The sequence below is a fragment of the Nicotiana tabacum genome, chromosome 13 (assembly GCF_000715075.1).
Source record: "Nicotiana tabacum cultivar K326 chromosome 13, ASM71507v2, whole genome shotgun sequence".
Taxonomy (NCBI): domain Eukaryota; kingdom Viridiplantae; phylum Streptophyta; class Magnoliopsida; order Solanales; family Solanaceae; genus Nicotiana; species Nicotiana tabacum.
The window spans coordinates 123,540,170-123,553,635 of NC_134092.1; the positions used below are offsets into that span (position 1 = coordinate 123,540,170).

Consider the following 13,466-nt stretch of genomic DNA (forward strand, 5'->3'; position numbering starts at 1 on the left):
CAAAAAATAATTTAATTGATTAAGTTTAGATGTTAGGATATGTTAATGGTCCAAAACTTAACAAATAACAAACAACACTACTAAAAAGGATTAAAAATAATCACATACAATAAATTGTTCATAACAAATAAAATGATGGAATGTGGTTTGAGATTTTTGTAGACTCCATATGTACTAGTACATAAATTCGACAAGTATGACGATTGAATGTTTTAGAAAAGGAATGAAATATATCCAAAATTACATGAAAAGAGATTATCTTAAAAGATTTAAAATTTCTGACATCAATCCGAAACTAAGCTACGAATGGAGCACAATAAAAATAGAAGCAGAAGACTTTGGTAGGTGTCGGTGGGCACGCCTATGATAAGGGTCGGGTTAGCACCCCTCGTCGCCTCTATACATGTTTTCGAAATTTCAAGCAGGACTTGACGGAGAAAATTTTTCGAAACCGATGCATTAGCGTCTAACCGCCTAACTAGACAGGTTATCACAACAGCCTTTCAAATATGAAGCTTTTTTGGTGGGAAAAATGAGAAGCAGAAAAAAGTAATTCTTCCCAAAAGCAGAAGCAATTTTGACTTTTCTTCTTACCAAAAATATTCTTAATTAAATATAGAGTCAGTTTGGATGGGCTAAAAATCTGGTCAAACCAACTTTTAATCAGTTTTTAACTTGTGGAAGTGTTTGGCAACCTAAAAATGGCTTAAAAAAAGTTAAAATCTGCTTTAAAAAAAGTCAAAACCAATAAGTTGAAAAACCCAACTTTTTAGAAATCGGCTTAAAAGTCATATTGCTTTGACCAAGGATATTACATTCTTATCCATTATAATTTTTTTAATCCCGAAATTACCCCTAAGTAGAAAACCCTACAACATACTATCTTTTCTTTTCTCCCATAACTTTCCTCTCTTTTCCTTTCATTTCTTTCTTTACACTTTCATTCATTATTTTCCCTTCTTTTTCCTTTCCTTTCTTTCTTCCACAGTGTTGCTCCCTTCCCTGTCACATTCCTTATGTCAGTTCTAATCTTCGTTCTTCATCTTGCCTTTGCTACTGTCATTCTCCAATATTTGTCAATTTCTTGAAGTTCTTAACGTGAAGCAAACAGTAGTTTTTAAAATAATGTTTGATACATTCCAATATTTTGTAAATATTGTTCTTTTAGCTTCTTTTTTTGGTTCCCTAACATTTAATTTTTTTGGTCGTTGATTTTTTTTTTTTAATTGGTGAAACTATATTCTAAAATCAAATCATTCAATGAATTTACATGTTACCCCTGAATTTGAAGTTATGAACGGAAAATATAATATTATAGTCATCATCTTCTTTATAATGTTAACAACTTTAAGGATATTTCAGTCATTTTAACAAGAAAAAGTGCTTACCAGCACTTGTTTATCAAACACTTCATCAGCTTGTTTTCAGTTCCAGCACTTTTATCCAAACACGTAACTGCTTATTTATAAAATAAGTTGCAACACTTATAAAGTGATTTTAAGCACTTAACTTAAAAGCCATTATTTTTAAGCCAATCCAAACGGGCTCATAGTATATACCAAAATAACCGTTAAACCTAATACATAGGATATTAATGTATAAATATTTTTATTATTTTTAGGATAATTTTATAATATATAGTGACTTTAGGGGGGAATGCTTTTATATTTGTTGAATGATTTTTAATATATTTAACTTATATTAAAAGAATTAAGCACATTTAAATTTTACTTAAATAAAATGAAAAGATTTAATTATTGTCTATAATAACAAATTTTTAAGATTATTTATTTACTTATAATATTAACTATTAAGTAAATCTATTCATGTCCTTATTCGTAATTTGATACTTAAGCACTTTCTGAAATACAAATACAAATTATTGCTCAAAAGTGCTTTTCATTAGCCAAACACAAACTGTTTCTCTCCAAAAAGTACTTTTTTCGAAAGTAATTTTGAAAAAACACTTCTAAAAATAAGCTAGAGAACCAGCTTGGCCAAACAGGCTATTAGTATTGGATCAATAAATTTGAATCGAACAGAATGAACATGGATCATTCATATAGTTGAATCCAGCTTAATTTGGGACTCTTAACGTAGTTGTTGATTGATTGATTCACTACTTCAACAGCTACATAAGGAGGAGAATGCTAAGCAATATAGATATCTATTGTCCGACTATCTTCTTAGATATCCGACAATAATATATGCATATTTTCTTAAATGCCTTTTGTCTTCAGAATTTTATCACTTCTCACTGCAAGCCAGAAAGATTGTCATTGTTTCACTCAAACGGTACAGTGGCAAAGAAAGTTTGGACAACAGGACAAGGCCAAGAATCCTCAGTACCTGCTAAAGAGGCCATCTAACATGAGGATAGAGTAATATTTACAGACATCTGAATACCATGAAAAGCGTAATCAGAAATCATATTGAAGCGACCAAGTCTTCAGTCTCAGTCGTCTGCTGAGAAAGGGTGCCTCCAATCCACCTCTTGAGCATCTCTAAGGCAACTTTAGGTTGATCCATTGGAACCATGTGTCCAGCATCGTGAACCTGTTATAAGACACCAAAACAGTTAGCTCAAACATCCATCAGTAGAATTTGAACAATAACATCGACAAAGAAAGGCACCTTCAGGAAACTCAGAGGCCCATGGCTTTTCAACAATCCAGCTTCAGAACTGTCAACTTCAAAAGGAACATCGGGAGATGCTACAAACTCTTTCTGACCACTCCATTCCATAGCCTGAACCCATCTTGAGTTACCTGGTAAAAGAGAGGCGTTATAATATCCGAAATATTTATGTGAAAAGTTTCCATCATTAGGCTTAGAGTTGAGTCAAAGCTTACCAAGCCAGTTGCAAATAAGATCATATTCTCCAGCATAAACAAGCAACTTTATTCCATCCTCGAGCAAGGTTGGAATGCCAGCCTCAAGATTCCTCATCCAATCAACAAGCATGGCCTGGTACACAGTAGTGCTGCATGAGACAAACTCTATATCCTCAACTCCAAGAGCCTGCTTAACAGAGTGCATATTCAGCAATTTCTCCATGTTTGAGAAGTCATAGCAGAGTGCTCCAACGCATTTCTTTCTGATGTCGTAATGCTGCAGGTGAAAGCTCAATGGATCAGAAATATGGTTAATCAGTCATTTGTTCCAAACTTTGGAAGGCATGCCAATGACAATGTGACCTCTTGAGTAATTTAACATATTCAACATGAAATGATATGGAGTAGCGATTTAGAAGAAATAGATTTCTGGGATCATTTCTACTCTTTCTGAGGCTAGTAACACCTATTTCTCTACGAAGTACAGAATAAGTGTAATAGGCACTAGAATTAGTAGAAAACGGGAAACAGACAGAAAGGGCTGATAACTTACATTGATGTCAGCCCCAGCACGTGCACGAACAGCAGAGAATATAGAATTGCAAACAAAATAGGCAGCCAAGCAAGAGATTTTCCCATCAGTACCTAAAAGAATAAAAAAGACAGAGAAACTGAGAAGCAAAACAAAGTACAGAGAATTGATTTGCTGTGGTCAAAGAACATCCATTTACTTCATCAGCTCCTTCCCCTTTTCTTTTTCACCCAGGGAAAGCCCGAATGAGTCAAATGATATGGAGGAAAGAAAGATAGTAAACAGTAAATTAAATAATGTACCACAAAGGTTTATTGCAACTTCACAAACTGGAAGTATTTTGTTGATACGATCATGATCAGACTTTGAAATTAATCCCATGTCCAATGCATAGTCAGTATACGCAGCGTATTGTATTTTGGGATCTGTAAGCCCATTCCCAATGGCAAATCCCTGTTCAAATACTTTCAATGAAGTAAAGACACATGATTAAGGAAATAAGAATTCAATAACTGGGAAAATGAGGTACCTTTAAGTTTATATGTATTCCTTCTTTAGCCTTGTTTCCCTTGTGTACTCTAGCAGCAAAAGCAGGAATATAGTGCCCAGCATATGATTCTCCAGTTATGTAGAAGTCATTCTTTACAAGCTCAGGATGCTCTTCAAAGAAAGCCTACACCATTATTAATGATCATACCAACACAAACAAGTCAGGATCATATTATCTCTGTTACGCATCAATTTAGAAAAATGCTAACTGTGTCACATAAAAGAACGAATCTGAAATAGCCAATGTGTCACAAATGCTCAAGAGAATTCATACCACATTCGGCCTTCAGAATTTGCAAAGCAGAAAAATACAACAATAAAAGCAACATATAACAATATTTCCAACTAGAAATCTGTTGAAAAATTCACGTTCCGAATAGGTAATGTATAGTCTTAAGGCGGCTAAGCCAAGTTCTGCTAAATATTCTGGTTTAAAAGCTGTTATACATGCTAACAAAATGCATCATGAGGGAAACAACTGACCAACAAGTTACCCAGCCAAAATTCAGGGATCAGCTGCAGTTTGTAGTAAAAAACAGGAAAACCAGCCCATGAAGAAGGGTATTGAATACTGCAAAAAGGTTGAGGGACAGGGTTTTCTAGCAATGTGATCACATCTTTTGCCCCTAATGCATTTGGCAGATAAATGGAGTCAAAATATTTTAACGCCTCCATTTTTGTTGGGATCAGAACCCAGGCATCAACCAACTATCATTTCATAAGCACAATATAAGACTCAAGTCCTAGTATATGACATCTCTCCAATTATCTATATGGTAAAAGTATTAAGTGACCATGTTTCTTTTGACAAGAGTGGGTTGCTCTAGTGGTGAGCACCCTCCACTTCCAACCAAGAGGTTGTGAGTTCGAGTCACCCCAAGAGCAAGGTGGGGAGTTCTTGGAGGGAGGGAGCCTAGGGTCTATCGGAAACAGCCTCTCTACCCCAGGGTAGGGGTAAGGTCTGCGTACACACTACCCTCTCCTGACCCCACTAGTGGGATTATACTGGGTTGTTGTTGTTGTTCTTGTTGTTTCTGTAAGGCTCGAGTTCTAGCATTAGAAATCAGCCTTTTGAGCTCCTGTAGACCTATTGTACTGTACCCCGTCTTTGTATCACATGTACACAGGTGATCAACACACAGACAAGAGAACTGACAAGCAAACCGCACTCTGAGAGTCCGAGCAATTACTTGAAAGGGATCCCAGACAACCCTTACTGGCACCAGTACTTTAATTTGTCACCACTCACCAGGCGGCCAATTCTAGACAGGTCAGCAAGGCGATAAACAGAGGTGTCTTAATCATCACAATATCATCCCGCACACAGGAGTGGGGATCAGCAAACACTTCTTTTATAACTGAGAAACTATTGTTTCCAGCATTGAAACTGTGGATAATGAGCCTGCCCCTGTACTTTCTTCAATTTTTTTCAGAACAGGATTCAAACTACTGACATGCGCCTACCACACATCCCATGTTCGAAATTGAAACCAAAGCTCTGGGGCACTGGAGATTAGCAAATAGGCTAGGTGATTATAAAGATATCATTCAAGAGTTCTCCTACTAATTCACGGTACTTTCTACAAACCCCTCCCTCCTTCCACAGTTGATCACAATAAGCTTGACTACTGACGTATATGTCAATACCACAGCCTCTGTGAGATAGAAAAGCTTCCATAATGACTACTTGAAAGGAGACCAAGGGGGTTTAGAAAGTATTTATCATTCTGTAAGCTACTGCAACAATAATGATTTTACTTAACGGAAAGGAATGCCATAAATGAATTTGTATTCTTGAGGATGTTCACAACCAGGACTGAAGTTGCTTCCACCCCTAGCTACATTCTTTATCCGTATTAAGGAAAAGTTTACCATCCTTTTTTTCCAGGTGAAATGTTTTATTGGCCTTTAGAAGCAGGACAAATTGTCCAGTGCAAGCCTCATGAATAACATACATGAAACTAGGAATTGATAGGTGAAGAAAATATAGGAAACCATCCATATCATTAAGTTAAACAATTGACTCTCTGTCATCATACGACAATGATTACAACGGTTGATTCCAGAGGAATAAATATGGTTCCAAGTTGCTTTAGGGGTTTAATTTCACACAGAACAAACCTGTAGGAAGTCATACAAGTCGTCGCTAACACCTGCTTCACTGTGACGGATGTCATGTCTGTCAGAACTGTAACTAAAGCCAGTACCTGTAGGTTGGTCCACATAGATAAGGTTTGATACCTGCAGAAATAACACGTCAACATCATTTCTCTAGGTTTGGAAAATCTATTAAGGTATTCTAGTGTCCTTGTAGGAGAAAAAGGAAAATCGATAATAAAAATGAAACATCTACTTTACAAGGAACAAATGTGGAACACAAGGCAAACTTGACACTCTAGGAGTCAGCAATAAAAGACCCAAACCACAAAAACCAAAACTCAAGATCTTATGGAACATAAAGCACTTTCCTCTCTGCATTCTTGAATTGCCGTGCAGGTAATTTTTTTCAGTAATGAGAAAAAAGAACATTAAAACAGGCAGAAGCATGACATGGAATTAGGGAAGTGCAGTATCAGAGGTCTAATGAAAAAAATATGGCTGACATGTTTCCTATGCAAAGCATTAAGATTTCAGTAAAACACAAAGCTCCTTCCGGGAAAAAAAGTTTTCTTGCAGTCTGGTTGATGATAACTACATAAATGCTGAAAGTGTAACTATCTAAAGGCTAAAAAGGACATTTCTCCTGACAGATGTATCATGTGCAAGAAAGAAATGGTCCCCACAGATTTTCTTCACATTGATGAAGTATCAATTTGTGCCTGTGAATTGGCATTGCATTCATTTCAGGTTGGTTACTGGTACATCTCGAAGAAGGATAATGGTGAAGCTTGGATTATCAAAGCTTAATCACAAACCAGTATCCTTATACTTATGATTCTTCGATTTTACACAACATTGAACTAGATATAGACATGTTATTAACTGTTTTATCTTGATTTCCTTTTCAAGTAATCTTTTCAAAACTAAAAATGATAATAACAAAGAGGAACATCCACAACGAACAAGCTTTTTCGCTAATTGGCACTTTACAAATAAATTAGCAGGCTGCAAAACTACTTATCATGAAAACGACTGGATAAAGGACATGCAAAAGATGTTGCCAATGCAAAATCTAATAATCTATACGCCCATGCACCATTATACTCTTAACTTTCATGTACCATTGAGTAAAAGCAAGAGAAAGTCTTATACTATCGAGCTGAATCATCTACTAAAGAGCAAAGAAGGTAAATTGCTACTATTGCTTAAGCAAAGCTGTGTTTACATACCACAATAAACTGCTGTTAAATAGCATAAACCATTAAGACTATAAGGTGGTCTTAAAGATAGTCAATTACCTTGTCCCACCCATATTCATTCCGCACAAGTGACAAATTATTTGAAATAGAGAAAGGTCCATTTTCATAGAAAAGGGCCAACTCACTGCTGCAACCAGGCCCTCCACTCAACCAGATGACAACAGGATCGTCCTTACTACCGCGTGATTCAAAGAAGAAATAGAACAACCTACAAAATGAAAGATAACACAGTTTCAAGCTAAATAAGAGCCCAACCAACAATAAGAAGAAGCTAGTTGATACGTTAGACAGGAAGACGAAGATATAAAGCCTTATTACTCCGGAGATGTATATTTTGGTAAATGCTCACGAAAGACAAATATTTAAATGAAACAATGTTGCAGCATTCCTTTCAATTCTTACAACTGATTTGGAAACTTCTTAAGCGCACTGATTGAGTTAAACAGATAAGTGGTCAAACTGTAACAATCTGATGGTTCCCCACAAAAGCTACATGTAATGACATTTGAAGGTAAATAAATCAAGCAGACAGAATATTTCTCCATTAATCAACCAATCAAATAATTCCAAATTAATTGGGTTGACTAAATGAATACTCTTTAACAATTCTGCTATATTTAAATCCAATTTGTTGCAATATTAAATAAATATCCTTTGAATTCATTTCCACACCAGTTACAACCGTTTTATTCGAATTTCCGAAGTGGAAAGTGAATTTGTAGGAGGATAGAGGGGAATGCAGGGGTGCACTGCACGATAGAAGACTACTGAGAACTTGGCTACATTTTGTAGACAACAAAAACCTATTACCCCAGTACACCACAATGCAATGCTGAATCCGACAGTATTTTAACATAAAAGAGAAAAGAAAAAATTGAAACTATAATTTGGTTGGATGCCTATGATAATGCAAATCGGAACAAGAATCACCAAAAACCAGGAAGTGTTTGAAGCAACAAATATGGTACTAGTCTGTTCCAATTTGATAAACTTTCTATTTTTGGGACGTCCGGGAACATTTGACACCAGTTTGCTAGTATCTTAACAATTTTCAAGATACTCTAATTCATTTCTTTGAAAAGAATAGACATTAGGCCTAACTCAACATCAAAAGCTAGCTCATGAGGTGATTGATTGTTCATTCAATATATAAGGAGACAACAGTCCACTCACTCCACCAATTTGGGACACTTTAATATTTCCACACGACGAGGCCGTGGACAACTGGAGTGTGGACAGCATAACTTGCGACCCCAACATGGAGAAACACAATGTCGACCTTACCCTACCACAACCTCAAAAACTAGCTCACGAGGTGAGGAACGGAGGATTGCTTGATACCATAGGAGACAACACTCCATTCCCTCAACCAATGTGACACTTCAACATTATGTGTTATTTTTATCGAGTTACATTTTCTACAGTTATCGAAATATGTTTCTTACAATACTACATCGTACATACTCTAATAATTAAATCAAATCAACATCTTAAATTCCGTGTTCAACTAAACACTACCATAAAAATCGAGACAGAGATTGAAAAAAAAACTTAACCTAGGGTTTGAAAAGGTACCTAGCAGCATGAGAATGCTTAATCTTATAATAACCGGCATGATGCCCCAAATCTTCAAAGGATATAACACTCGAATTCGTCAAATTAGCGAAATTAAATCGCTTCTCGACGATTCTAGAAGCAGCGGTGGGAAATGGATCCCGATCGACAATGTTATCGGATTCTTTCGGGAACAAATTTAGCTCGTGTATCAACTTCTCAGCTTGCTTCGATGCTAACTTCGAAGATATTGAAACCTTCGCGAATGAAGAAGGAGAAAAAGCAAGGAGAAGAACAAGAGAGAGAAAAAGGGAAAGTGAAAGCTTCATTTGCGCCATTTTTGGGGGTTGAAGCAAAGTGTGAGGAGAAATAAATATCCCAAATGTTTTTTCGTGCGAGAGAAGATTAGGAGTGAGCTAATGGTCCACGAAGAGTGCGCTTTCCAAGAAGCTGCTACCAACTCTTTTCCAATGTTTGGAAATTACCAAAAGGAAAATGAAAAGAAATGTAAGAAACAACGGAAGTGTCCATCGTGCGTTTGTTTACGTATTCTCAAATATGTTTGAAAATTTTGATTTGGTGAGTTTTCAAAATATATTTTATTTTTAAAAAAATAAAATATGACTTATACTCACAAGTTCTAAAATCTATCATAAATATCCAATAATACATTCATCAATAATATTCATTATCACAAATCATAGTCTTGAAAATAAACAAATTTGGTACAAAATTATTATTTTTATAATAAACTACATAATACATTATTAGATAACCGAAACGAATCAGCATTGTTACAAAAGAATAAATGGTGGGTTCTTTTAAAAAATATAAAAGTTTTAGGGTATTTTTTAAAAAATGTTATAGTAATAAAATTTTGGGCCATTTGGGATTTAGTTTTGAGTTTTGGGAATTTGACAAAATATGGATAAAATTTATGAACAAATATGTATTTGCCAAAAATAATTTGGAAAATATTTGATAAAATATATGGCCAAACGGGTCCTTAGAGTTTGACCGCCTTTTACTATTGGCAAAGCAGCCACTCAAAAATACTTTTATCTAAACCACAAAAGAACTTTCGAGTGTTCGATTTCGAACATTTTATTAATGAAATTTCAGCTTAATATAGTATAGTCTCAAAAATTCTCTATATGTATAATCCTAAATACACGGTACTGAACTTTAGAACTTAGTAAAGGTAAAAATTTAACACACTGTAATGGAGTACAAACCTTCACAGATACAAATCCTAGTGATGATTACTGAATTCGAATCATTTTCATATTGTTTTACTCAAAAATACCTTGTTTTGAACTCCATGATACAATCCGTTTAGGTTCAAACCTCAGTAATAATTGTTGGGGTTCAAACGTTAAGAGGTTGAAATCCCAATAACGATTACTAGAATTTGATATCCTTTCTTATTATTTCATCCATGAAGGTTTGAACCCAATTATTTTGAACTCAGGGAATCGTTCTTGGATTTTACATTAATATAACAATAACAACAACGTATTCCGTATATTCTCGTAGTGTAAGATATAGGGAAGTAATGTGTCCGCATACTTTATTCTTACAGGGGATAGAGAAGTTGGTTCCGATAGACTCTCGGTTCAAGAGAAGATTTTACAATAGTTAAAAGCTCAAAAATCAGGAAATAATCGTGAGACTTCGAACTCTAGAATCAATTGCTAGGTTGTGTTCCGTGTTTTAGTTTGGGGCGAAAAAACGTCAATAATCGGACCAGTGACTATTTTGCCAATACAATTTAAAATATCACTAAACTTTAATAGTCGGCTCAAAAAGTGGCTAAACCGGCTAATTTTCCAATCGTTTAAGTGCACATAAGAAATTGATCTTTTAACTATATGATTATTTTTTGGTGATATTTGTTATGCAGTGGTGAGAATTGAGAAGCGTGGAGACGAAATTATACAGATAGCAAACTGACATAGTAGTAATAGGATCATGCTTTGGGCGTGTGAGAACGTAACTGAAACTGCTTCAGTTAAGAGTTTGCTATTTTTGGAGAATATCACTGCTTTAGTGTTGGTTATGATTTATGAACAATAAGAATGAAGAACAATAGTGACTTGTTTGGAATTTGGCCTAATGACGTTTTTATTGGGGCACTTTTAATTCTTTAACTATTACTTTGATGGGAAGTGCACAGTTAGTCACTAATTAGAGATGTCTTTACTCTTTAGCCACTATTTAAAATGTATTTACTCTTTAGTGAGTGCTTAATAAATTTTTATCTGCTCGGACGAAAATATCCTTGTGCTAGACATGAGTGTTGTGTAAATATTAAGGACATGGTGTCTTTAACTTCATGAATACAATGTAAATATTAAGGACAAAGTGTCCTGAATTTGCACCTTCCGTTGTTAAACTTTAGGATATCATGTCCTTAACTTCGTATGTGCAGTGTAAATGTTAAGGACACAACGTTCTTAACTTCATGTGTGCAATGTAAATGTTAAGGACACCATGTCCTTAATATTTACACATCACTCATGAAGAAAGGGTAACAACGTATTTTCGTATTAATTTTAATAAAGTAATGGCTATTTTTACTCAACATTAAAAATACTGGATAAAAACTAAATACCATATTAAATAGTGGTTATCCCGTACCATTTATACTACTTTGATCAACATACATACATAGAAGTTAACTAAGGCTCGAGGTGTTACAATTTTTTTTTTATAACAAAATTAGTTTTTGGTGTTTGATTACCAGAGTATAAAGCATAATAAGCGACGAAAAAATTATATTTGTGAATAAGATGAGAAAATAATATTCGCTACTTCCACTTTGGTTCAAAAGCTACCATGTTTACAAAATCTCGAACCAAGTTATAACTGAACTACCAACATACGAATATTTGCCTTTTGAGATTCAAATAAAGTAAATTTTCTTTTGTTATTTAAAGGCCAAATACGTATGTAGGCCCTCAAACTTGCCTTTTTTTGTCACTTGAACACTTAAATATAGGGTTGTTCTTATCCGACACTCCAATTAAATCTGTCTGTGCCAATTAAACACCTAAACATAGGGTTATTCCTATCAAACATTCCAACTAAATTACATTTGTGCCAATTAAACACTGTCAAAGAAAAGGGTGCATGAACATAAGAAAAACTTGTTGATTTATTATTAATAATATTATTATTATTATTATTATTATACTCCATATTATGATTGTTTTATATATCCTAATATATTATTCCTATTAAATTGAGACTACCGGAATACTAGCAAAATAAAAGTATTAAGTACTGTCATTCCAAAACGTGGATTCCAACAAGAAGTCGAAACTCAATAAAGTAACATTCCATATTTTTTTCCGAATGAGTAAATATATAATTACTTTATTCAACAAACATAGCAAAAGCAACCCAAATAATAATCATCATAATTACATTCTCCACGAAGAGAATGTTCCAAGTTTATGCACTTGTCTTCACACTCCTCCTCCCTGCCTAAGCAAGACCCGTGAAATGTGCCACTCCATCTTTTGCAACTAGGGGTGTAAATAATATTTAAAAATCGACTAAACCGATCGAATCGTACCGCATCAAATTAATTTTTAGGTTTTTTTAAAAAAATTATAGGTTTTTATATAAATATATAATGGTATCGATAAATAAGGTAGGTTATTTATTTTACAAAAATAAACCAAAAAAATATCGAACCGTACCGAATAAATTTTACATGTACAAAATATATTTATATAGTAAGTTTAAAAATAATAGTATTAAATTTTTTTTTGGACCTTGGAATTATGAAAATGGTTACAAGTCAACGAGTAATTTAACTCATAATATTAATTCCTAAAACCTATTATGCTACTTAAACTAAGTTATTTCCAACATCTTCAGTAGCAAGACACAAAGTATTTTAGTGATTATGAGTAACAAACTACAATGTATCGAATATGTTTCCTTTCATATAATTTAGATTTATCTTTTTGAATATTTAATCTTCTATAAACTTTATTCTTGAGTCTCAACTTGGTTAATATCTTTCCACTCGTGTGATTTATATTTTCTTTATCTTTGCTTGATTTCTTTTTCGTTACCGTAGAATAGTTGATGGATCTTTATTCTTGCCATCATTTATGTTTTTTTAATTCATCACCCTTTAAACAGTAAAATGTCTAGAGAGTTTTATTAAGTCCTATAAAAGAGCATATGTTATTGCATTCTAGTTCTACTCGTGACTTTTACATGACATTTAAAAAAATACCGAAAATTAATCGAATTGTACCGATACCGAAAAGAAACCGACATGATTGAGACGATTTTGAAAAGTCTAATTTTAATTATATATAATAAAAAGATCAAAAATTGATATGGTACGGTATAAAATAACCGGTTGAACCCAACCATTGACACCCCCTATTTGCAGCTATGAGCGGCTGCTTCCACAATTGTCATCTCTGCACAAATCAAATCATTAGGAGTAATAATTAAGTTGTTTTAGGAATCATTCTTCTTATGTCTCAATTAGTTTTTTTTTTGTTGCTAAGAAGACGGGATTATGGGTGTGTTTGGTACGTTTGAAAATATTTTTTGAAAAATATTTTTAAATTTTCCCATATTTGGTTGTTTTCAATGTTTTAAAAAATA

The 13,466-nt window shown here is 34.0% G+C and overlaps 1 protein-coding gene across 1 annotated transcript; it reads right to left on the reverse strand.

Moving 5' to 3' along the window:
• Nucleotides 1-2,214: 2,214 nt before the first annotated feature.
• On the reverse strand, nucleotides 2,215-9,362 carry LOC107763201 (serine carboxypeptidase-like). Its single transcript, XM_016581669.2, has 9 exons — nucleotides 8,850-9,362; nucleotides 7,314-7,482; nucleotides 6,037-6,156; nucleotides 3,896-4,039; nucleotides 3,669-3,819; nucleotides 3,388-3,479; nucleotides 2,853-3,111; nucleotides 2,635-2,768; nucleotides 2,215-2,556 (listed from the first exon to the last, which is right to left on the reverse strand). The coding sequence occupies exons 1-9, from the start codon at nucleotides 9,164-9,166 to the stop codon at nucleotides 2,428-2,430; spliced, it is 1,515 nt and encodes a 504-aa protein (XP_016437155.1). The 5' UTR covers nucleotides 9,167-9,362; the 3' UTR covers nucleotides 2,215-2,427.
• Between the last annotated feature and the right edge of the window lie 4,104 nt (nucleotides 9,363-13,466).

What these genes read in the sequence shown, in the direction of transcription:
- LOC107763201 (XM_016581669.2), bottom strand. Translation starts at nt 9,166, where the DNA reads ATGGCGCAAATGAAGCTTTCACTTTCCCTTTTTCTCTCTCTTGTTCTT. An exon ending in ACTTGTATGACTTCCTACAG is followed by an intron (nt 4,040 to 6,036) that starts GTTTGTTCTGTG and finishes ATAATGGTGTAG; the next exon opens with GCTTTCTTTGAAGAGCATCC. An exon ending in TCTTATTTGCAACTGGCTTG is followed by an intron (nt 2,769 to 2,852) that starts GTAAGCTTTGAC and finishes CTCTTTTACCAG; the next exon opens with GTAACTCAAGATGGGTTCAG.